The sequence below is a fragment of the Triturus cristatus genome, chromosome 6, assembly GCF_964204655.1.
Source record: "Triturus cristatus chromosome 6, aTriCri1.1, whole genome shotgun sequence".
Taxonomy (NCBI): Eukaryota; Metazoa; Chordata; class Amphibia; order Caudata; family Salamandridae; genus Triturus; species Triturus cristatus.
The window spans coordinates 814174085-814196791 of NC_140589.1; the positions used below are offsets into that span (position 1 = coordinate 814174085).

The window sequence follows — 22707 nt, forward strand, 5'->3', positions numbered from 1 at the left end:
TGGTGGGCTTGCCAGGACAAACTCCTAAACCTTTCCGGTCTGCTAACGAGAATCCTCTATATGGTGGAAGACGCTAAGATGTCCAGAACCCTCATTACCCTCCGATGTGATGTCTGGTTGGGCCCAACGGGCGATCATATTTTTGGGCAACGCAAACTGCGCCAACTCGAATGAGAGGTGCAGATCACTACTTATCAAAATTGATGCCAAGCTGGGAGACCTCGCCACCTCGGAAGTGCGCCCAAAAGCGCAAGGAGGGCTGTTTGGTGACCTGTGCATCCGGGAACTAGGGAAGTTTGTGGTGACCTTTAATTAGCTGGACAATACCCAGGCTTCCATTAAATGTATTTTTAGCTCCCTTCTGGTTTTCCGCAAGGCTGGTCGAGGCAGGGCGCGCTCGGCCGACCGGCCTCAACCTCATGCCCCTGGCAGAGGCTATGGCTAGGCCCGGTCAGTGAACTCTGCTCTGTTCGCGGAGTTTGGGGAGTTTTTCGCACTCCACTCGCACTCGGCAAGTTGGCAAGCGCGATGCTAGACTGCTTCCCAGTGAGATCAACGCGGGCGGTCGCAGGTAGTCGCTACCACTCGCATTGAGAAACCTTCTGTTCGCATTGAGGAAGCTGCTGCTCGAGTAGAACTTCTACTCGAGCAGCAGAAAGAAGCTGCACCCTCTTGCGCTGTGCGGGATGCTATTCGCGCTGATTTTACAGCACAGGACAAACACCCGGCGCAAAAAAATCAGTGCGTGCGGCGCGAGGTAGCGCACTATGCCACTCATGGAACCCCACGTAATTTGGCTGAGTTTTTATTCGTCACTTCACGGAGTTTCGCGTACTGCGAACTCCACCCAGGCCTAGCTATGGTGCATGACGGGGACACTGGCAGCATAACTCCTGCTTTGGAAAGTTTACCACACCAGAGGTTTATCCCCGCCACAGGGGTTCCAGAGGCAATCGAGGAGGCGGTAAACAAGGCTCCTCTCAAGGGGAATGTCCATTCTCTTTCATGACAGCGCCTGGGAGGCAGACTAAAATGGTTTTGCGCAACTGGGAGTCACTCACTTCAGATTCCTGGGTTCTTCAGACTGCTCAGGGATTTCGAATAGACTTTTACAGCTCACCTTTCTAACAGGGCCCCCCAACCCCACTGGTTTTCTCGGAAGCTGCCGCCATCTTGGTAGACGCAGAGGTGGCGAAGTTACTTACCAAAGGCACCATACTGCAGACGCTACCACAACGCGCACAGTTCCTCAGCAATCTCTTCTTAGTGGAAAAGAGGGACGTTGGGCAACGACCAGTCATCCCTCTCAAAGAATTCAACGAGTAGTTTGTGTTCAGACACTTTCAAATGGAGGGCATTCATGTGTTAAGGGACCTCCTTTAGATCAACGACTGGATGGCGTGTCTGGAACTCAAGGATGCGTATTTGAGCATTCTATATTTCGGCCACATTAACGGTTTCTCCAATTTCAGTGGCGAGGGCACCCATTCGAGTTCACGACTCCCTCCTTCAGATTGTCATCCGCCCCATGGTGTTTCACTAAGGTGATGCCCCCAGTGGTGAAATACCTCAGAGCACTGGACATTTGACTTATAGTATACCTAGACGACATCCTCTTCCTAGATCAATGCCCTAGGAATCTCTCCATCAAACTTCAGTTCACCATCAATCTATTGGGGTCTCTAAGCTTCATTATCAAACAGACTAAGTTAGTCCTTACTCCAACCCAATCTCTAGTTTTTCTTGGCTTCATAGTGGACTCGGTTTGGGCCACTGTAAGCCTTCCCTCCAGGAAGTTAAACAGCATCAGATATGAACTTCAGTGTATGGCCACCAGGCCCTCCACCCCCTGCGGCAACTCACTCAAGTAGTGGGACTGTTGTCGTCTTCCATTCAGACAATTTCTCCAGGGCCTCTTCACTATCGGGCACTACAGCGGCTCCAAGCCTTCCACCGTAGAAGAGGACTCACCTTCTTTCAAGTGGTCCCCTTATCAGAAAAAAGCCAAATAAGAGATTCAGTGGTGGCTTGCCCACATGGAGGCTGAGAATGGTAATGCTATATTTGGCTCCCTTTCAGACATGGTGATAGAATCCAATACCAGAGGCACAGGTTGGGGCACAAGGTGTGAGGAATTAACCACCAGATGAAAATGGCCTGACTGAAGAAGTCCCTTCATATCAACTGCCTGGTACTGCTGGTCGACTCATTTGCAGTCAAATGTTGGACCAAGGACCTGGCGCAATGCTGTGTCCTGCTCAAGATGGACAATGTAGCAGCAGTGCGCTACATCAATCACTTGGGGGGGGCGGGGGGGGGGGTTGAGGACCAAGACCCTAACGGATCTGGCCAGGAACTTCTGGGACTATTGTCTGGAGCATCAAGTGTCAGTGATGGCAGAGAATCTTTCGGGAAAATCCAACCAAGTAGCAGACTGGCACTCCCATCATCTGCAAGAAATGAGTCTTTAGGAGTTATATCCCTCAGTTTTTCTGGCTCTTAAGGCCAGGTGGGGTCTGTTCTCGGTGGACCTCTTCGCATCTTGCCTGGATTACCAGCTCTCCAGGTACTTCAGCTGGCAGTCGGATCCAAAATCAGTAGCAACAGATATGTTTCTCTAGAACTGGCATCACCCCTTTTGCCATGATTATGCACCTCTCTGCCCAAGTGCAGAGGCAACAAGTGGACCTGGTGGTAATTACCCTAAATTTGGAGAACGCAAGTTTGGTATGCAGTTTTTCTGGAAGTTTCCTGAGATTTTCTAATCCGTCTACCCCTGCTTCTAGATCTCCTTCAAGATCCAGTGGGAACTCGCCATTATCTGGTCCTAGACGTATCTCTATGTCTTATGGCATGGAAGATTACAGGGAATGCTGGAAAGTCCCAGGACTTTCTTGAGGGGCTTCTTCTCTCCTCTTGACGGCCTGGGCAGACAGCACCATTAAACGGTATAGATCGGCATGGTCTAGATGGTTGGCTGGCGTCATCAGAAACACTTGGATATGGTGGGAACTGACATTGTCCATGTCTCAAATTTCCTCTCCTCTTTAGCCTCCGAAGGGTTAGCTTACAGATCGATCAATACCTACAGATCAGCGATCTCAGTGGGTCACTCCCACATAGGTGATCACCCCGTGGGGTAACATTCGCTTGTTCGTAAACCTCTTCAGGGCATCCGTCTCTTGCTTCCTCCAGAACCCAGGTATTTCACATTGAGGGACATCAACAAAGTCTTGAATCTTTTTCAGTCCTGGCAGTCCAATAAATATCTCTCCAGGAAGGAGTTACTAACCAAACTGGCTACCCTGTGGTGCTTGTTAACATGTAGACACATTTCAGATGTCAGAGCTCTGGATCTAACGGGTACAGTATTCACCCCACATGGGGTTACCTTCTATATTTCCAGGAGGACAAAGTGTAATTCACGTATGGTTTCTTACCCTTCCTTTCCAGATTCCCCCAAACTGTGCGGTCCCATGTATTAAAGCATATGAGACAAGGACAGCGTATATTCGCCCCCATGGGGAGAGGGAGCTCCTAATTGCCCTTCGTAAGCTACATAGAGTGGTCTCATCTCCCACTATTGCTAGATGACTTAAATAGTCCATGCTAGAAGCTGGCATTGACACAAAACTGTTCGGAGCTCATGGGATCAAAAGTATTTCCACTGCTGGCTTGTTTGAAGGACATCCAAAATGCAGCGGACTGGTTTTCCGATTCAACCTTTAAAAGATTTACTTCGAGGGTGGGGAGGGGTGATTGTTGTGGGAGTTAATTTGTTGCATTCTTGTAATAAGGAACACCACCATAAGTGCTACAGTGACTTCACTGGTTGGTTATGCTATGCTCATGTTTGCAACAATAAAAAACAAATTTGAACCATAAAAGGTTTTACTTTTTACCAGCCCTCATCATTGCATCATTCGTGGTGGACAAGCTTTAAACTAGATTAATTCTGGCCTCCGGTCTTGACACTGAATCAAAAATCTCCTAGCTAGCGTAACGGAAAGTTTCAATTCTGTTAAGGACACGGAGGCAAGGATTAGCCCACCCAGGGTAATACTTTGTTAAGATGGGTATACTTTCATAATTAATATGTTGCAGTATGATGCATTTTGACTATGTTGTCTATGGTGATTTGCATACTCTGAATAGTACCTATGTACAATAGTCTTACCAGATATCTTGTATGTTTTTGTAGGATCCAATTCAGCTAAGCAGGAATTTAGACGTCTCTAGTTGGCTTCTGTCGCATGAAGAAAAAGAAGGCAGCAAAAGAGACAAAGGACTATGAAAGAGTTCCTGTTTATGGATTCGACAATTTGTTTAACTAACTTTCTCACAAGTGTTAATGGGAAATGAAGTCCTGTTATTTGTTTCATATGGCTGCTGGAAGGAATAAAGTGATGAAAGTTCAGCAAAATCCTCGCCGCTGTGTCCCTAATAGAATTGAAACTTTCCATTAAGATAGCTAGGAAATTTTTCATTCTCCCTCTAATTTTTTTTTCTTTGCTTATTGACTAATTAGGAATGATATGGTAATAGCTAGTTAGTACATGCACACAAATCTTACACAATTTTGTTGTGAAATTGTTCTTAATATAAAAAATGTAAAAAGGGATATAGCCAAGGCATGGAAAGCAGATGTACCCCCAATCACTGAGGAGTGGAAGAAGGGATTAGCCAATTGTACGGGGCTGGAGATCGCTGTGTATCAAGCGCGAGGTTGCCCCCAGAAAAACCTCAAGGTCTTTCCAGTAGTGGGCTGACTACAGGGGCATCGTTCTGGATCCAATTTGCTCCCCTAGCGCCCTTCTTGCGGAGGAAATATGCTAATATGGAGCGGACTGAGAAAAGACTGTTGTATATGACTAATTTCTGTCTGCTGTGGGGTACGTGCTGTGTCATATGGTACTCGGTAGGATCTTCTGTACGAATTATGTAGTTGTTGTTATTAATAGGTGTAACCATTTCAATGTCCTTAGTGTATTTCTTGGCCTGTATGGTCATGCATCTGAGCCAAAACCCAATAAAATCTGTTATAAAAAAACACAACTTGTTGTACATGTGCAGAAATTCTTAAATGTGTGTCTCATCACATTACAATGGTTACTCCGGCCTCTTTCACAGAATGCTTTTTTGGAAATATTACACACACAAAAATAGTTGATGGTTTTTCCAATATGTACATTAATTGTGGAACCCAATTCACAATATAATGCAAGAGTGTACTCTCCCAAAAAATCACCTGTCACATGATTCCTTATATTTTGTTTTAACAGCTGCATTCTGAAGGCCGGATTATGCCTCTGATAAATACTCCTGTAGCCCCCTATTGCAGAAAACTACTGGCAAAAAGCCTCTTTCCCTGAACTGCCGTCTTTCACGTTTTACAACACTCGCCCTCACTACAGTAATGTGGATGCCTCAGGGTGCCAGTGGGTTTCTGAAAAATGAGCTCTGCCCCACCTACTGTGAACTCAGCCGTGGGAGGAGGGAACCCCCACCAGAATTGCACAACAGTATTCATGCTCCAGTTCCATTTACCTTGGAGGAATATGTTGCACAAATATGTGCCATCTACTCACTTCCCTACCAAAGAGTAGTAAGCGAACAGGCGGTAGGACTTGAGCAAGCTAGGTCCCACCCCAAGATTTTTTTTTTTTTTTTTTTATATTTGTATTTTTTTGCTTCAGCAGCAACCAGTACACATCTCAAGATTGTTGGTGGTTAGGGTGAGCCAGAACCTTACTTGAGACGCTTGCACATTGTCCACACAACGATCAGCGACAGGGAAACAAAAAGCTGAAGTACCTGTCTGCCCAAAGCTCTGTGAAGACCTGTGGAACCAATATGTCATGTTGGAGAAAAAGCGGTAGAGATCTGTCCATCGAGGATTTGTCCCTCTCCTGACACATGGGCCAGTCTGAGGCACAAAACAACAGACCGGTGGGGCAGAGTATAGGTCTCATCATAAATCAGGGCTTCTCAAGCCCCCCAGCTCCCACCAAGGAAGGTTCTACACACCCACCTGAACGCATCCTTCAGAAATCGAATACATATAGCTGCATGTCTCTATAGTCACAGAACTCTTCAATTACTTTCAACTATCCATCTAATGCACATGTGGGTTTTTTTTTTTAATCACAGAACTCTTCAATTACTTTCAACTATCCATCTAATGCACATGTGGGTTTCTTTTTGTTTTGTTTTATATAGTGTGAACTAGACCCGAAGGTATCAGAGCTCTTTACATGAGCACCAGTTGCGTTACAGACGGACACATTCATTTTTGTTAGGCACGGGGAGATTAAGTGATTTGCCCAGAATCACAGGATGTTGAGCTTCCCTACTGAGACTCGAACCCGGTTCCCCAGTAGGGTGACCAACTGGCATGGTTGCAAATTCAGGACGGTGAGTGTAAAAATTCAGGACAAAAAATCAGGACTGAAGGTCAAAATTCAGGACAAAAATTCTAGACAAAAGGTAAGTTTTACAGACACATCAGAGGACGTCGCGCAATATCAATCAATCAAAGCATTTATAGAGCGCGCTACTCACCCGTGAGGGTCTCAAGGCACTGAGGTGGGGGGGGGGGGTGCTGCTATTGCTGGAACAGCCAGGTCTTGAGGTGTTTCCTGAAGGTTAGATGGTCCTGGGTCAGTCGTAGGTGTGAAGGGAGGGAGTTCCATGTTTTGGCTGCCAGGTAGGAGAATGATCTTCCTCCGGCGGTGGTTCTGCGAATCCGTGGGATGGTGGAGAGGGCGAGGCTGGCGGAGCGGAGTTGTCGGGCGGGAGTGTAGAACGAGAGGCGGTCGTTGAGGTATTCAGGGCCCATGTCTTGGAGCGCTTTGTGTGCGTGGGTGAGGAGTCTGAACGTGATCCTCTTGCTGACAGGGAGCCAGTGCAGGTTTCTCAGGTGGGTTGATATGTGGCTGTGGCGAGGGATGTTTAGGATGAGTCTTGCGGAGGCGTTTTGTATGCGTTGTAGTCGTTTCTGAAGTTTGGCGGTGGTTCCTGCGTATAGGGCGTTTCCGTAGTCCAGCCGGCTGGTGACGAGGGCCTGGGTGACGGTCTTTCTGGTCTCAGTAGGGATCCATCTGAAAATCTTCCGGTGCATGCGCAGGGTGTTGAAGCAAGAGGACGAGACGGCATTGACTTGCTTGGTCATCGTGAGGGAGGAGCCCAGGATGAATCCTAGGTTGCTGCGTGGTCCGAGGGTGTTGGCGCGGAGCCCAGAGCTGTGGGCCACCAGGAGTCGTCCCAGGCGAATGGGGATTGTCCTAGGATGAGGACCTCCGTCTTGTCTGAGTTCAGCTTAAGGCGGCTGTGCTTCATCCATTCTGCTGCGTCTTTCATTCCTTCCTGGAGGTTGGTTTTGGCGGTGGTTGGGTCTTTGGTGAGGGAGAGTGTCAGCTGGGTGTCGTCGGCATAAGTAAATAGACAACCAACACAAATACAAGTCAAAAATAGTTTATATTAGGTTGAGACAATCGTGCATTTCATGGTTTGTTGGTATGCGTGCAGCTTTGATCAACTGTGCAGGTCTTTTTGTGGTATTTCATATGATCATGATATATTTATATGGTTACTGCACTGGGTTGTCCAGTCTGATATTTTGTTTACAGTTCATAGTCCTGAGCAGGCATGTTTGGTGAGAGAAGTGGTCATGAAGATCTGCTCGGGTGGACTTAGTTACTAGCATCTCATATCTGATTGCCATTGTGAGATGTAAAGCAGCATGCATAGAATATAGGTAATTGGGACCGCTAGTGGTGGACTAGAGTGCAGTGGCCAGCCAGAAGAGACTGGGTTTCTGGTGCAGTACCCCCCACCTGCCCCCTCTCCATTTTGCCTGGCTTTTGATGCAGGTGTACTGGGTCCCTGCTGTCCAGGTTCCCATTACCTGTGTTTTTTCCCTACAGTCATGGCTTAAGGTCAATAACAGCTATAAACTACCTTCCCTTTTTGTCCACAGTTGAGCATATATGTGTCCGCCTGCTCTATGTCATCACTTGATGAGTGCAGTCTACGGTAGTGCACAGATGCTGTACAGCACCTGCACCCAGCTGCACATGGAGGCCCTCCTTGAGAAGCAAAGACATTATAATTTTAAGTTCTAAAACAGTCAACCTCTCTTGCCGCACCCACACCACCTCTCACCTCAGGGAACTACACTGGCTCTCAATCAACAAACGAACCTGATTCAAACTGCACACACACAAACACAAAGCACTTCACAAAACCAGTTCGGCATACCTGAATATCAACACACACTTCTACACACCTCCCAGAAACCTCCACTCAGCCAGACACTCACTAGCAAGCTGGAGGCCTTGCCTTCTCCCATGTAACCTCCAAAGCACGGAACAACCTCCCTTTCCACGTCGGAGCCTCCTATTCAATTCTCGTGTCCTGCAAGAAGCTGAAAACCTGGCTCTTAATGTCTTTGCTGTTTTTTCTTTACATCCTGGTATCTGTAGTTCACCATTCATAATAGAAAACAAATCACAAATATCAGATTTAAATGAAAACATGTATAAATGGATTGTTTACTTTCCTGCCCTGGTTTATCTTGAGTAGTCCCTTTGGTTTTCACTGTGGTTCTAAATCTATATCTTGCCACATCAACAGGGCTGGACTGGGACAGAAAATAGGCCCAGGCATCAAGAATAAAAGTGACTCATCAGCGAAGCAGATAACCAAAAACCAGTGGTCCATATTTACAAAGTGGGACAGTTTTGATCTTCTGAAGAAACATCAGAAGAACAACATGCCCACCAGACATTAAAACAGGCCAAAAAGCAGACAAAAACACTGACCTGTCCGGCCAGCCCTTCTCCACTGCCAGATTGCCCTAGTTTGACCCTGCACACAAATCAATGCCAGTCAGTCAGAATGGTTCAGCAAAAAGTGTGCGGCTAGGAGAGTGCTGACCTAGCCCACCCTGATTGAAATCAGCCAATAGAGAGTGAGTGTCTCTTCCTGCTAGGAGAGTGCTGGCCTAGCCCACCCTGATTGAAATCAGCCAATAGAGAGTGAGTGTCTCTTCCTGCTAGGAGAGTGCTGGCCTAGCCCACCCTGATTGAAATCAGCCAATAGAGAGTGAGTGTCTCTTCCTGCTAGGAGAGTGCTGACCTAGCCCACCCTGATTGAAATCAGCCAATGGAGAGTTAGTGTCTCTTCCTGCTTGAGTGTGGGGCGCCAGGGGGATGGCTCGGGGGCATTATTGCTGCACCTTTACTGTAGTAATAGTGACATCCTTGAAATACACTCAAGTAGCACTCACAATAAGCAATGCTGCTGCCTTCAGCAGTCCCTTCATGCAACATGTGTGACTGTAAGGCCTTTCACAATCATCAGGGCAAGCGTGAAGGCACATTTTTCTTTGAATAACAGGTGATCTATTAAAGTTCTGGTGCCGAACTGTGGGAAATTCTCAAATTCAGCATTGCAAAGAGGTCTGTGAACTCTGAAAGTAGAAGATGCCAAAGATTGTAGGAAATGGGCTCCCAACACTCATTTTAATAGCTGCATGTATTGCCTTTTTATGCTTTGTTTGACATGCTGTATTGCTTTAACAAAGTTTGGTTTTGGAATACATACACATATACAGCAGCATGCCAAGAAAAAAATCTCCTTTCAGCTGGGCTGTTTTCAACCCGTCACTTTAAACATCCAGGAGGTTTGTGAAAAGCCGATTTGAAATTACTTTCACTAAACAAACTCTTCCTTAAACTTCCCTCTTCGGCACCGACCAAGGTGTATTAAGGGCACACTAATGTACACAACACAAGCAAGCGGTGTGATGTACCTAACACACCTCTTACAACCGACATGTGCCTGTTTTATCATTTCGAAATGCTTCTACAGCTCGCGCCGTTTCATAAATGTTGCTAAAATATTCCCCTTTTTTTATTAATTTGTTTTTCACTTATCCGCTTAATTTTAAAATGTCTCTTTACCCATTTTCAACAGGATTTATAAAGAATGGCTTTTTTTTATTATTTAACTGGATTTTCAATGGACACCAGCCACTAAACAAAAGAAAAATGCCATGCCTTCGGCTGGGGCAGGTGGAGACAGCAAATACGTCACTACAGAGAGGCGCATTATCATTCTGTATGTGCTAATTAGGCCGACATACAGAATGATAATGGGCCGATAGTAATCTGCGTCAGGTTGGCGAGGGGGCGCTGCAGGCCACTGATCACTGCAGGAGCGCAAGCTGGCCCCTGCAGTGGGTTACAGAACTCTAAGGTTGCTTGCAGGGGGCAGCCAGATCACTCCAATGTCCCAAATTACGGACAAAAGGCGTCCGTAAAGGAATTCCTCACGGACAACGGACAAGAGGCCCAAATAACGGGCGGTCCGTGAAATTTACGGACGGTTGGTCACCCTATTGCCCAGCTCCGAGGTCGACCACTCTAGCCGTGAGGCCACATCCTCCTTAGCCTATGAAAAAAAAATATTTAAAATCTTTGCGGACTTCCAGAAGTTGAGGACTATTTTTCTGCACTTTGGAAAATACATGGAGGTGACTTTGCAACTATCTGCAAGTGTGTAGCAACAACCAGCAGCAAGTCTACATACCAAGCGTGAGGCACGAAAAGTCCCCCCGCGCACTTACTTTGTGAGTCTTTCGATGGTCTGCACGTGGACATTGTTGTGAGTCTGCGCCAGAACAGCCTCGTGCTGTGCACACTTCAAGCACAAGCCGCCTGCCCGGTTGGAGCTGCTGGCTGCGAGCAGAGACTCGTGGTGCCTCAGCCTCCCGCGCAAATCCTCGCTGTTCTTTTGCGCCTCCGATAGGTCTTTTCTGCAATGGGAGCAAAGCATGACATTCAAAATACAAGCCAGGGGGTAGAAAGCGGGCAAGAACATCAGATATGCGAATTTAAACGGCACAATGTTCACAGAAAATAGGCAAGCTTCACAAAAACATCAACTGCAAATTTAAGTTTTCCTACACTTTTAATGTTCGCCTCATTTCAAACCACATTCGTAAATTAATGCAAGTATTTCGCACGTATTCTCACATAAAGTCAAGGCTTTAAGCGGGCCGGATCCCGCCGGTGCTCAGCACCGGCGGTTCTAAAAAGCAGGCGCCGAGAGGGGTCTCTATCGGGGTCTCCATTTTTGCCCTCACCCTCGGTGAACAGATAAATCTGAACTCTGCAGCCGTTCCACCCTTCACTGCTTTTGATATAACGTCTTAGAGACTCGTTATAGTTCTTCCACAGTCTCATCATTTCAGAATGGAAGCATTTTCAATATTATATACAACGAAGCCGTAGTTGTTGCTTATTTGTCTTATGCGGCTATCAACCATTGGCAAAGCCAATAGTCCTGGTTTGCTGTAGATGTAATGTTACTTTTTGTATTATGTATCTGGATAAAAGGATAGAATCAGCAAAATGCCAGATGGGCAACACATTATGCTAAGCACAGATTTTTAGTTTAGGTGTTTTTAATTACATCACCCCCTCCCCACCCCCCGATTTTTCAACCCACTTAAAGCCCTGGATAAAGTTATACATTAGATTTAAAACTGGTAGAGCTCTGGAGCTGGATTAATTCCTATAACGACCTCCCTGTTAAATCTAGTATTTAAAAGCGCTGCATGGATTACTAACTTTATTTGCTTAAAAGACGCCAACTGGCTCCAAAATACCATTCTTAATTACATGATGTTTGTTTTCCTGTGAATAAAATACATGCAAGTAATGATGTGCGCATGATTTGAACTTTCACGTGTGACAGACAACTAGCTTCACGCATGTTAATTAGCAGACCCTTTACAAAATGGAGAGCAAAAGATGCTCCACGTTCCAAAGAACGGGCCATGTGTTTCCAGAGAAACACGAGGTTAGCTTTTCTGAATAACGTCACTTTAAGATAAAAGGGGAGGTGGGGTACGGGGGCAAAAATATGCAAAACCCTTTCTAAGCCATGCCATTTTTCTGCATAAAGATGTCCTGCGCCCTCACATAGCGTTGGTAACAAGGGAATGTGGACTGAACCTTACAGGGCCGTTCCTAGGATATGTGGGGCCCCGGGCAGAATAGGAACATGTGAGGCCCATATAATTTGCATACGATTTAACCTCACAGGAAGTGACATCATAGAAAGTAATATATATTGGCCATTATTTATATGGCATTGATGAAGCTGCTGTGCAGGAAGCTACTTACCTAGTTTGGATATCAGTAAAATGGTTTAAAGTAGCATTAATAATCCTAATAAAATGTACATAGATATTAAATCGCTATTGAGTAGATTGAATGAAGTTTAAATGTAGTTTAAATGAATTAAACTTGGTTATTGTTCTATTTAATGGGACGAGATGTCTGAAGGAGAGGTGCAGACTTTATTATTGTGGAGAAAGTACGGTTTTAAGTGTTTTTCCAAAAGACTGGAGCTACACCATAGCTCAAGAGTGAGATAGTTCCATTCCTGCACAACTGGAAAGAAGGGTAAGTTACTTACCTGTAATCCTAGTTCTCTTCCAGGGGTATCCTCATCAAAGTCATAAGCACTGAATATTCCCGCCCATGTGCGGGGACCCCGGAAATAATAAAATTATATATGTAAAAACATACATATATACAGCTCTGTATATGTATAAACATATATCATTTTTTCCAAGCAAATGCAGCTCCCATAAAAGGCTAGGCAATGTAAATATACACATCCAATAACACACATATATATATATAATTATATATATATAAAGGTATAACAATACACCTAAATCTCTTTTTTTTTTTTTTTTTTTTAATGAGGTAAACACTCATGAGAAAGCAAAAAATAAAGAGAACAAACTGTGGAAAAACACAGATGTACAACACATTGCCAGCCTGCAGGCTGCATTGCAATATAATACCATAGAGACTAAAAAGCCCTGTACAGGTAAAAACTGGCACCGTGCCTTTAAGGCAGCCCTGACTTCCATATCCCATCATGCCTCAGGGGTGACAGTTAGGTCAGTTGTTCTTTGCGGGACCGTAGTCCTAAACACAAAGATATATCCTTTCCATAATGAATAATACACTTCTTCTCATTTGCCTGGGGAGGTGGGTGGGTTGCTTATGACTTTGATGAGGATACCCCTGGAAGAGAACTAGGATTACAGGTAAGTAACTTACCCTTCTCTTCCAGGGGATCCTCATCAATAGTCATAAGCACTGAATAGAGTAGCAAGCTCCCCTTCCACCTGCAGGCAAATGAAACTAAGGTTGTATCACCCATGGAGAAAGAGAATCATGAAAATGATTATGTATGGAACAGATTCCTCAAGGAGGCTTGTCCTACTTGAGTGTCTGCTCTGGTGTCCGAATCCAGACAATAATGCCTGGTAAAAGTGTGGACAGATCTCCAAGTGGCTGCCTTGCAGATCTCGGAGAGTGGGACATTATTGAGAAAAGCCGCGGTAGCCGCTTTTCCTCTTGTCGAATGCGCTTTAGGGCGCGCCCCCAATGGTTTCTGAGCCAGTTGGTAGGCCAATGTAATACTTGAAACAATCCACCTAGCAATGGAACGTTTGGAAGCCGCAAAGCCCATACGGACAACCCCATAGTTCACAAACAATTGATCAGATTTCCTGACATTCTTAGTCCTATCTAGGTAGAATTTCAGGACCCTTTTGACATCTAGAGAATGCAACGCCCTCTCTGCTGGAGAGGAGGGGTTGGGAAAAAAGGTTGGTAAGGAGATGGTTTGGTTTACATGAAACTCCGATACCACCTTGGGTAGGAACGAAGGATGAGTTCTCATCACAACCCTATTTAGATGAAAAATAGTGTAGGGCTCTTTAGAACAGAGGGCCTGTATCTCACTGACCCTCCGTGCTGAAGTGATGGCTATTAAAAATGCTGTCTTCCATGTGAGGTGCTGTAGGGTAGCCTTATGAATAGGCTCAAAAGGAGAACCCATGAGCTTCGACAGAACCAAGTTTAGCTCCCAGGAAGGAGAGGGAGGTCTAACAGGGGGATAGACTTTCTTGAGCCCTTGCAAGAAATCCTTCACTACCTGCACTTTAAAAAATGACTGCTGTGAAGGCGAACGCCTGTATGCTGTTATGGCTGCTAGGTGAACCTTTATGGATGAAAATTTCAACCCTGCCCTCGCTAAATGTAGAAGATAGGGCAAAATTACATCCTCCTGGCATTTAGTGGGATCATAATGATGCTGAGCACACCATATATAAAATCTTTTCCACTTACAGAAGTAGGAGTGTCTTGTCGAAGGCCTCCTGGCTTCCTTCAGTATGGACATACACTCTTGAGGGAGGTTCAGATGGCCATACTGGAGGACTTCAGGAGCCATGCTGTTAAGCTCAGCGAGGGAAGGCTGGGATGGTAAATCTTCCCCTGCATCTTGGATAACAAGTCCGGCCTGCACGGCAGCCGCTTGTGGGGTCGGATCGACATGTGTAGGAGATCCGTGTACCACCACTGCCTCGGCCAGTCCGGTGCTATGAGGATCATCTTGGCAGATGAATTCTGCAACTTGGTCACCACCTTGGGGATTAGTGGGAGAGGCGGAAAAGCGTACACAAATGTCATTGACCAATTGATCAAAAGGGCATTCCCTAGGGATCCTGGTCGATGGTATCTTGAGGCGAAGCCTCGGCATTTTGTGTTTTGCTCGTCCGCGAAGAGGTCCACTTGCGGACGCCCCCATTCCCCGAAGATGTCTTCTAACACTTCGTCGTTGATTACCCAGTCCTCTGGCTCTTGAAAATGCCGACTGAGTAAGTCTGCTTGCACGTTGAGTTCTCCTGGTAGGTGCACCGCTTTCAGTGAGATGTTCCTTGCTAGGATCCAGTGCCACAGGGACTGAGCTTCCAGCGAGAGCGTTCTGGATCGAGTACCCCCCTGCTTGTTCAGGTAGTACATTGTGGTGGTATTGTCCGTCTGCACTAGAATGGTACTCGTCGTGATCGCAGGCAGGAACGCTTTGAGGGCTAGGTGGACTGCCCTGAGCTCCAGCATGTTGATGTGGTACAACTGCTCGCTGCTGGACCACTGTCCCTGAGTTTGCAGAGTCCCAAAATGCGCACCCCATCCCTGAAGGGAAGCGTCGGTGATTAAGGTCTGAGTTGGGGGCTCTTGATGGAAGGGGATCCCCACTTGTAGATTCCTTGGCTTCAGCCACCACTTGACTGACTGTTTGGCTGCAGAGGAGAGGCAAACCTTTTCTTCCCACAGGGAGTTCCTTTGATCCCATTTGTCCTCGAGATCTTGCTGAAGAGGACGCATCCTTAGCCTGGCATTGGGCACTAGGAAGATGCAGGATGCCATGGCCCCTAGCAGAGAAGAGATTTGCCTTGCCGACGACAGATTGTTGGTTATAATCTGCCTGCCTTTTAGCATAATGGATGACTGTCTTTCCTCCGAAGGAAACACTTTTCCTACTACGGAGTCTATAGTTGCGCCCAGGTAGTGGATCCTCTGCGTTGGTGTAAAATTGGACTTTTTGGCATTCACTCTTAGGCCCAACTTGCAACATAAGTTCAGGCATAGCGACAGCTGTGACCGCACATTCTGTGGTGATGAGCCCTTTATTAGCCAGTCGTCTAGGTAGGGATAGACGAAGACTCCTGCGCGCCTCAGAGCAGCCGCTACTACTGCTACGCATTTTGTGAATACTCGAGGAGCTGACTTCAGGCCAAATGGGAGGACTTTGAACTGATAGTGCGAGTTGCCTACCACAAACCTGAGAAATTTTCGATGATTCCTTAGGATGGGAATATGGAAATATGCATCCTGAAGGTCCAATGAACACATCCAATCGCCCATCCGGAGAAGAGGATATATTTGGTGGAGCGCCAGCATGCGAAATTTTTCCTTTCTTATGTGTTTGTTCAGTATCCGTAGGTCCAAAATGGGTCTGAACTCTACCTTCACACTCCTCTTTTGGATGAGAAAGTATCTGGAGTAAACTCCCTTTCCTCTTTGGTTTAAGGGCACTTTCTCTATTGCAGATTTGAGTAGAAGCGTCGCTACCTCTTCTCTGAGCTGCTTTAGATGCTGGGATGAATTGACAGGAGGAATCGATGGGGGGTGACTTTTGAAACGAAGCGAGTACCCATGACGCAGTATATTCAGTACCCACTTGTCCTTTGTGATGGACTGCCACTCTGGAAGATGATGTGCAACACTTCCTCCCACCGGAGCGGTGGACAGCATCGGAGGAAGCGGCTTCTCATTGCTTCCCCGGAGCTTTGTTTCCAGCATTAGACTGCCTGTTGTTACCCTGTCCCCTGGATGGCTTGCGGGACTGGTATTGCTGTTTCTTTTGACCTTGCTGGTCCTGGTTCTTTTGCCAATGAGGGGTTTGAACCCTCTGTTGGTAACTGCGCCTGTCATTTCCCTTGCGGCGTCAAAACTCTTTTCTCTTTTCAAGCCCGACAGCTTTCATGGTCTCCAGCTCTGCCTTCATACGGGCCATTTCTTCGTCTGCATGGGACCCAAAAAGAGAACTACCGGAGAAAGGCAGATTTAAAATTCTTGCCTGCGCTTCCGGTTTCAGGGCCGTCAATCTAAGCCAGGATGATCTTCTGGCTGTGACTCCATGTGCATATTCATGCGCTGCCAGTGTTGCCCCATCCGCCGCTGCACTTATGATCTGGTTAGAAACCAGACTCCCCTCATGCAAAATCTCTTCAAAGTCCCGTCTGTCCTCTGATGGAACTTTGTCAATGAACCTCTGCAGAGAGTCCCATAATGACCTATCATAGCGCCCCAGAAGCGCCGAGGCACTCGCCACCTTTAAGCTTGAGGATGCTGAGCCGCAAACTTTCCTCCCCCAGGAGTCTTGTGTCTTACTGTCCTTATCTGGTGGTACCGTTGAAGACCCAGCTACTGCATGTGTCTTCCTGGCAGCGGCGGTGATGACAGAGTCCGGTGGAGGATCTGATTTCAGGAATAGAGGATCCTCCGGAGCTGGACGGTACTTTTTTAGAATTCTCGCCGGCGCCGTTTTGGTGGTTGCTGGTGTGAGAAAAATATCCATTACCGGTTGTAACAAACCGGGGACTAATGGCAATAACGGGCGTGACACTGTGCGTTCATGAAGAGTTTCAAAGATTATGGATGAAGTGGTCTCCTGAACCGGCATAGGGATATTTAATTTTGTAGCTCATCTACACAACACTTCCTGAAACGTAGAAATATCATCTACCGGAGATACCCGAGAGGGTGGCGTCTCCGAGAGTGTCGGTGAATAATCCCTTTTGGATGATCTGGAAGAAGGGGAGGTAGAAGGGGTTCTACGACGCCTTTTCTCTGATCTGGTCGACTCTCTTCTGCGGGAGGGAGACCTAGATCGCCTTCTTGGTGCTCGAGAGTGACTTCGGGATTCTCTTTCTCGAGATCTTGGTCTGATCGGTGTCGCTGGGAATACCACGCCCCTTATTCTTGTTAGCGATGCCTTTATTGCGTCTGGCATAGCAGGGTCCTGAGGCATCTCCCTTACGGGACTTTGAGGTACCGCATTGTCCTCCTCCTGCGAACTTTCTCTTGCAGGTATTGGAGATTGATGCACAAGCTCTGGTGATTCGGATCTTGAACCTGAGCCCTCTGATCCTGAAGGCGAGATCGATATGAGACGCGGTGACTCAGGAGTTGTATATATCAGTCTATGAAGAGATTTTCGCCTTGAGACTGGTCGAATCGTGAGGTTAATATGTGACACCTCCTGCGTACCCTCAACAGAGGGCTGCCTCGACGGAGATAGGCCTATCACCGGAGATCTTTGACTCGCATCTTCGAGGCTCCGAGCTTCTTGTCTCGACGTCGAGATTATCTTCGACGGAGGCTTCATGTACCTCACCAAAGCTTTGGAGACCTGAGAGGACGGAGGCACCTGCCTCGACGTCTACTCCGACGGAGGCACCTGCCTCGACGTCGACTCCGACGGAGGCTTCTGCCTCGACGTCGACTCCGACGGAGGCCTCTGCCTCGACGTCGACTCCGACGGAGGCTCCTGCCTCGACGTCGGCCCTGACGGAGGCGTCTGCCTCGACGTCACTCCTGACGGAGACTTCTGTCTCGACGTCGAATGCTCCGACGACGTCGAAAGCCTCTTCGCCGTCGAACGATGTTTCCTCGACGGCGATCTTGATCTTGACGGCGATCTTGGTCTCGACGTCGACTGTGGAGATCGCCTACGTACTTCTCGCGACGTCGAATGATGTCTCGCCGACCTCGACGTCGAACGATGTCTTTCTTTCGACGACGAACGATATCTCTGTGCAGACGTCGATCGATCTTCTCTTGACGTCGACAGATGCTTTTTCGACGTTGAACTGTGGCGCCGAGTCCTCGACGCCGAGCTTTTAGACGCCGTCGACGTCGAACGCATCCGCTTCGACGCTGAATCTAAAGTTGACGACGATTTTCTCTTTGCAGCATGACTTCCCCTTGACTCCTCACCTCTCCGCGCCGATCCCGCCGCTGGAGTCTTCGACGCCGAGCCCGACGTCGATGGGGAGCAAACAGGGACCAACTGCTTCGACGTCGACCGTTCTGCTAGGCCATACAGCCTAATCCTCTCCCTCTCCTTTAAAGTCCTTTTGGAAAGGTCTTCACAATGATGGCATGTTGCTGGAGAGTGAGAGTCCGGCAGACAGATAATACACACCTCATGTGTGTCTGAAGCAGCCTTCTTTTTTCCACAAGATGGACATGGAACAAATAAAGAAGGCATTTTTCTGACAAAACAGTAAAAAATCAGTCAGAAAAACACAGGATACTAACTTCCTCACAGATGTTATAAGAAGAAGTCCAAAAAATGTTAAAGTTGTAATAATTCTTGACTAAAGAGTCAAAAAAGAAGAGAGCTGAATTCCAGGGTCCTGACTGAAGGAGCCGGAAAGAACAACTGACCTAACTGTCACCCCTGAGGCATGATGGGATATGGAAGTCAGGGCTGCCTTAAAGGCACGGTGCCAGTTTTTACCTGTACAGGGCTTTTTAGTCTCTATGGTATTATATTGCAATGCAGCCTGCAGGCTGGCAATGTGTTGTACATCTGTGTTTTTCCACAGTTTGTTCTCTTTATTTTTTGCTTTCTCATGAGTGTTTACCTCATTAAAAAAAAAAAAAAAAAAAAGAGATTTAGGTGTATTGTTATACCTTTATATATATATAATTATATATATATATGTGTGTTATTGGATGTGTATATTTACATTGCCTAGCCTTTTATGGGAGCTGCATTTGCTTGGAAAAAATGATATATGTTTATACATATACAGAGCTGTATATATGTATGTTTTTACATATATAATTTTATTATTTCCGGGGTCCCCGCACATGGGCGGGAATATTCAGTGCTTATGACTATTGATGAGGATCCCCTGGAAGAGAAGAAGGCTCTGCCTCCAATCAGGGCCATCTACATTTTAGGACGGCATAGGAGTTTGGTTAACACAGAGTATGGGGTTCTGGACTGAAGGTAAGGCGTGCTGTAGAAAGAGAGAACCTTTTTAATGCTGTGCACAACGACAAATGGATAGCACCTTGCAGATTTTGGACCAAAAACCCAGCAGACAGCATAAAGGTGAGAAGAAATGGCATAGTGATGCAGCCATCTCAGATGAGGAGCTTAGCACGGTTCTGAATGATCTGAATGGTACTGAATGCAAAAAGGCAGGAAGCCCAAGAAGGAGGGCATTTGCATAATCTAGTGAGAAGATAATTGACTGTATAACAGCCTCACCCTAGTGAGAGGGCAGAAAATGAATGATTTTCTGTTGCTTATGGATGTAGTAAAACCAAGTGGATGAAACATGGATGCTGGAAAATGAATCAAAGATTTTTTTGCAGACTCTGCCAATGTGGGCAATTGACTTACTTCCACCAGCCATCAAAGAGAACACCATATGGTATGAGATCCTTTAAAAATGAGAACCCTTGATTTGTCACTAGAAGGTTTTAATGAATTAGTCTTCATTCAGAAATCAACTGCTAGCATGCACGTGCAAACATATTCTTTGGCAGAGACCTGATTGCCACTGAGGGAAATCATGTTTGGGTATCAATATGCACAAGATATCAGCAAGAAACCAAAGGACTGTATGAGTAAGGTCAACTGGGGATGATAAAGATTAAATAGCAGAGATCCAATAAAATCCACAAGCCAGAGGTTTAGTACGGAACAGAAATAGGTGGCAAGTGGATTTTTCCATGTAGGCTGCATTGCAGCCTACATGGAGAAAGGGCAGAGTGCGCATGACTGGTTTGGGCAGCCCCAGAGGGCTGATCAAATAGTCAGGGCCCTCACGAGTGGGCAAGCCACTCCTCCCCTGCCCTAGAGGTGCCCCGCCCACCCCCAAACAAACCCTTCTGATTTCTAGCAGTCCGAGAAGCAGAAACATAAAATGGTAGTTATTACTATTTTATGTTTCTGCTTCTCGCACTGCGAGAAAGCAGTGGGGCGATGCTCCTCTGCCCTAGTGGAGGAGCCTCCCCTGTAAAGAACAGTACACAATAAGGAGAGGTGATTACTGGGGGAGAATGTTGCAGACAGGAACGTGTATTGATTGAAAGGTGTTGGACCTGTCAGCCCTTTGGGTGGTCCCTCCTCATCATTATTTATTTTGTCCCACTTTTGCCTCAAACCCTGTTTGAATTTTTCCTTTTTGGGAACCACCAGACTTTTTCGTGTTGCTGCAGATTCAGGGAGCCATTTTATCTACCCCTGAAACTTCTGCCTGAGGGCCTGGAGCACAAAATGGTGGCCACCTGTGACATCACCAGCATCCACTGGAACATACCAGCACCTTCCAGAACATTCCAGGAGATTCCAGAACCCTGTGACCGTTGGAGGCGGTTTAGAATGTTGGGAGGTTAAGACAGAGTGTTGGCAGTTGGAGCTGGCAGTTGGCACCTGACTGGTGAAGAGAGAGGAGCACAACAGTGAAGGAGGAAGGAGTGAAGCAGCAGGGGTGGAAACTTGTGCCTGGAGTGGGGTCCATAAACCCACCCTTGATACTTGTCCCTACTGATGGATCCCAGCCTATAGCCCTGTGTGGGAAGAAGACAGAAAAACTCATCCTAAGGACCTGAACAGCAGGAACAGGCCTTAGAAGCAGAAAGCAGCAAGATCCTGACCTGGAAACTGGTTTCCCTGGAGTCCGGCGTCGAGTAGCCTAAGACCTGGAGCCCGAGGTGGAGAAGCGGCGCTGACTGAAGAAGCAGACGTCGTACCCGGAGCCGCCTGAGGTCGTGAGAGGGCGCCGACGGAGGTCGTGAGGAATTCCAGAGGTCGAGGAGGAAGTGAACCGAGGTCGAGCGAGCGGCGTCATCGGAGGAGTGAAGTCCGCCCTCCGGAGTCGTCGGAGACCGAGGTAGAGGTGAACCGGAGGTCGGGAGTGAGGATCGCACTCCGGAGTCGCCCGGAACCTGAGAGGAGGAGCACCGGAGGTCGGGGGTGAGGATCGCACCCCGGAGTCGCCGGAAGTCGACATCGAGGCCAGGCCGGCCGACGTCATCGGAGCCGAGAGCGCCATCGGACCGGAGCCGCCCGAAGTCGACACCGAGTAGAGACTGCCCGACGCCGTCGAATCGGAGGTCGAGATTGAACCGAGGCCGCCGACATCGGACCGGAACCGCCTACCGGCGTCGTCAAAGAACTGACATTGTGCCGAGGCCGCCGAGACCGAACCGGAACCGCCTCACGGCGTCGACACGACTCCAGCGGCGTCGGAACATCAGAAAAAGGGCAGTAAGTGGAGTAGAGGGCGCCTAAGGCCCTGTGGAGACCTGAGAGACTGCTCTAAGGGGCTAGGGAGGTGCTGAAACCAACCTGACTGTGCCTGGGGTGAACTGGGACTAACCTAGAGAGGTGGTGTGGAGAGAGACAGCCAGGGCACTGGTATTCCCCCCCTTTTGATCTACCTCAGTTTAGGCCTCAGCCTTGTCTCAGCCAGGGAGTAGCCCCCCTCAAGCCTTCCACAACCCTACAAGCTGTGCCGGGGCCAAATCAGCCCTTAGGAATTGAAATGTCAACTGATTACATGAGTGTTGCTGTATACTTTTAATTATTTATTGGGGGTACTGTATTTATTGAGTTTTTACCTATTTATTGCTTCACTATATTTATAGGTCCACAGGACTTGATGGTGTACAATATTTATTGGTACAGTATTTATTGCCTCAGAATATTTAATTGCCTGTATTACCTGCACTGATATTTATGTCCCTTGTATTTATGATCACCCCTATTTATTGAATCTTCAGATAATATTTATTTAACCTGCACTATTTAAAATTGTATATTGTGATTGACCTATTTATTTTTCCAATCAGCAACTAAGAGAAAAAGATAAAGAAGAATATTTTCATAATTTTTACGGTGTAGAGTCGTTTTTGGAACGGATGCACGCATGGTTATTGTATGGGTATATTGTATGCTTAGCACGGTGCCTGTTTCCTGACCACTCGAGCCAAGCTACCACAGTGTGTTCGGGGAGTCCACCACCACCCTGCGGAGTGGGAGTGGGCTGTTTCCAACATAAATTGGTGTTCAGCGGTGGGATTGAGCTGTGCCTACGTATACTCAACAATAACTGTGGGTAGTCCATAGGCCTACACCGGGAGTTTTCTCAAAAGCGGCCTTCCTAATTGTGGGTTTTTGTTTTTTCCAAATTTACTCTGGTGGTGGGAGGAGGTATTATTAAAGGTACCCCCCTGCATT

At 47.1% G+C, this 22707-nt stretch overlaps 1 protein-coding gene across 4 annotated transcripts in view; it reads right to left on the reverse strand.

Annotated features, from left to right (window-relative positions):
- Positions 1–22707, reverse strand: part of SDCCAG8 (SHH signaling and ciliogenesis regulator SDCCAG8) — a 1515443-nt gene that overhangs the window by 1206300 nt on the left and 286436 nt on the right. For all 4 annotated transcript variants that reach the window (XM_085611405.1, XM_085611403.1, XM_085611406.1 and 1 more), the window contains exon 8: positions 10631–10819. In XM_085611405.1, coding sequence (XP_085467531.1) covers positions 10631–10819 — 189 coding nt within the window. The remainder of the gene's footprint in view (positions 1–10630; positions 10820–22707) is intronic.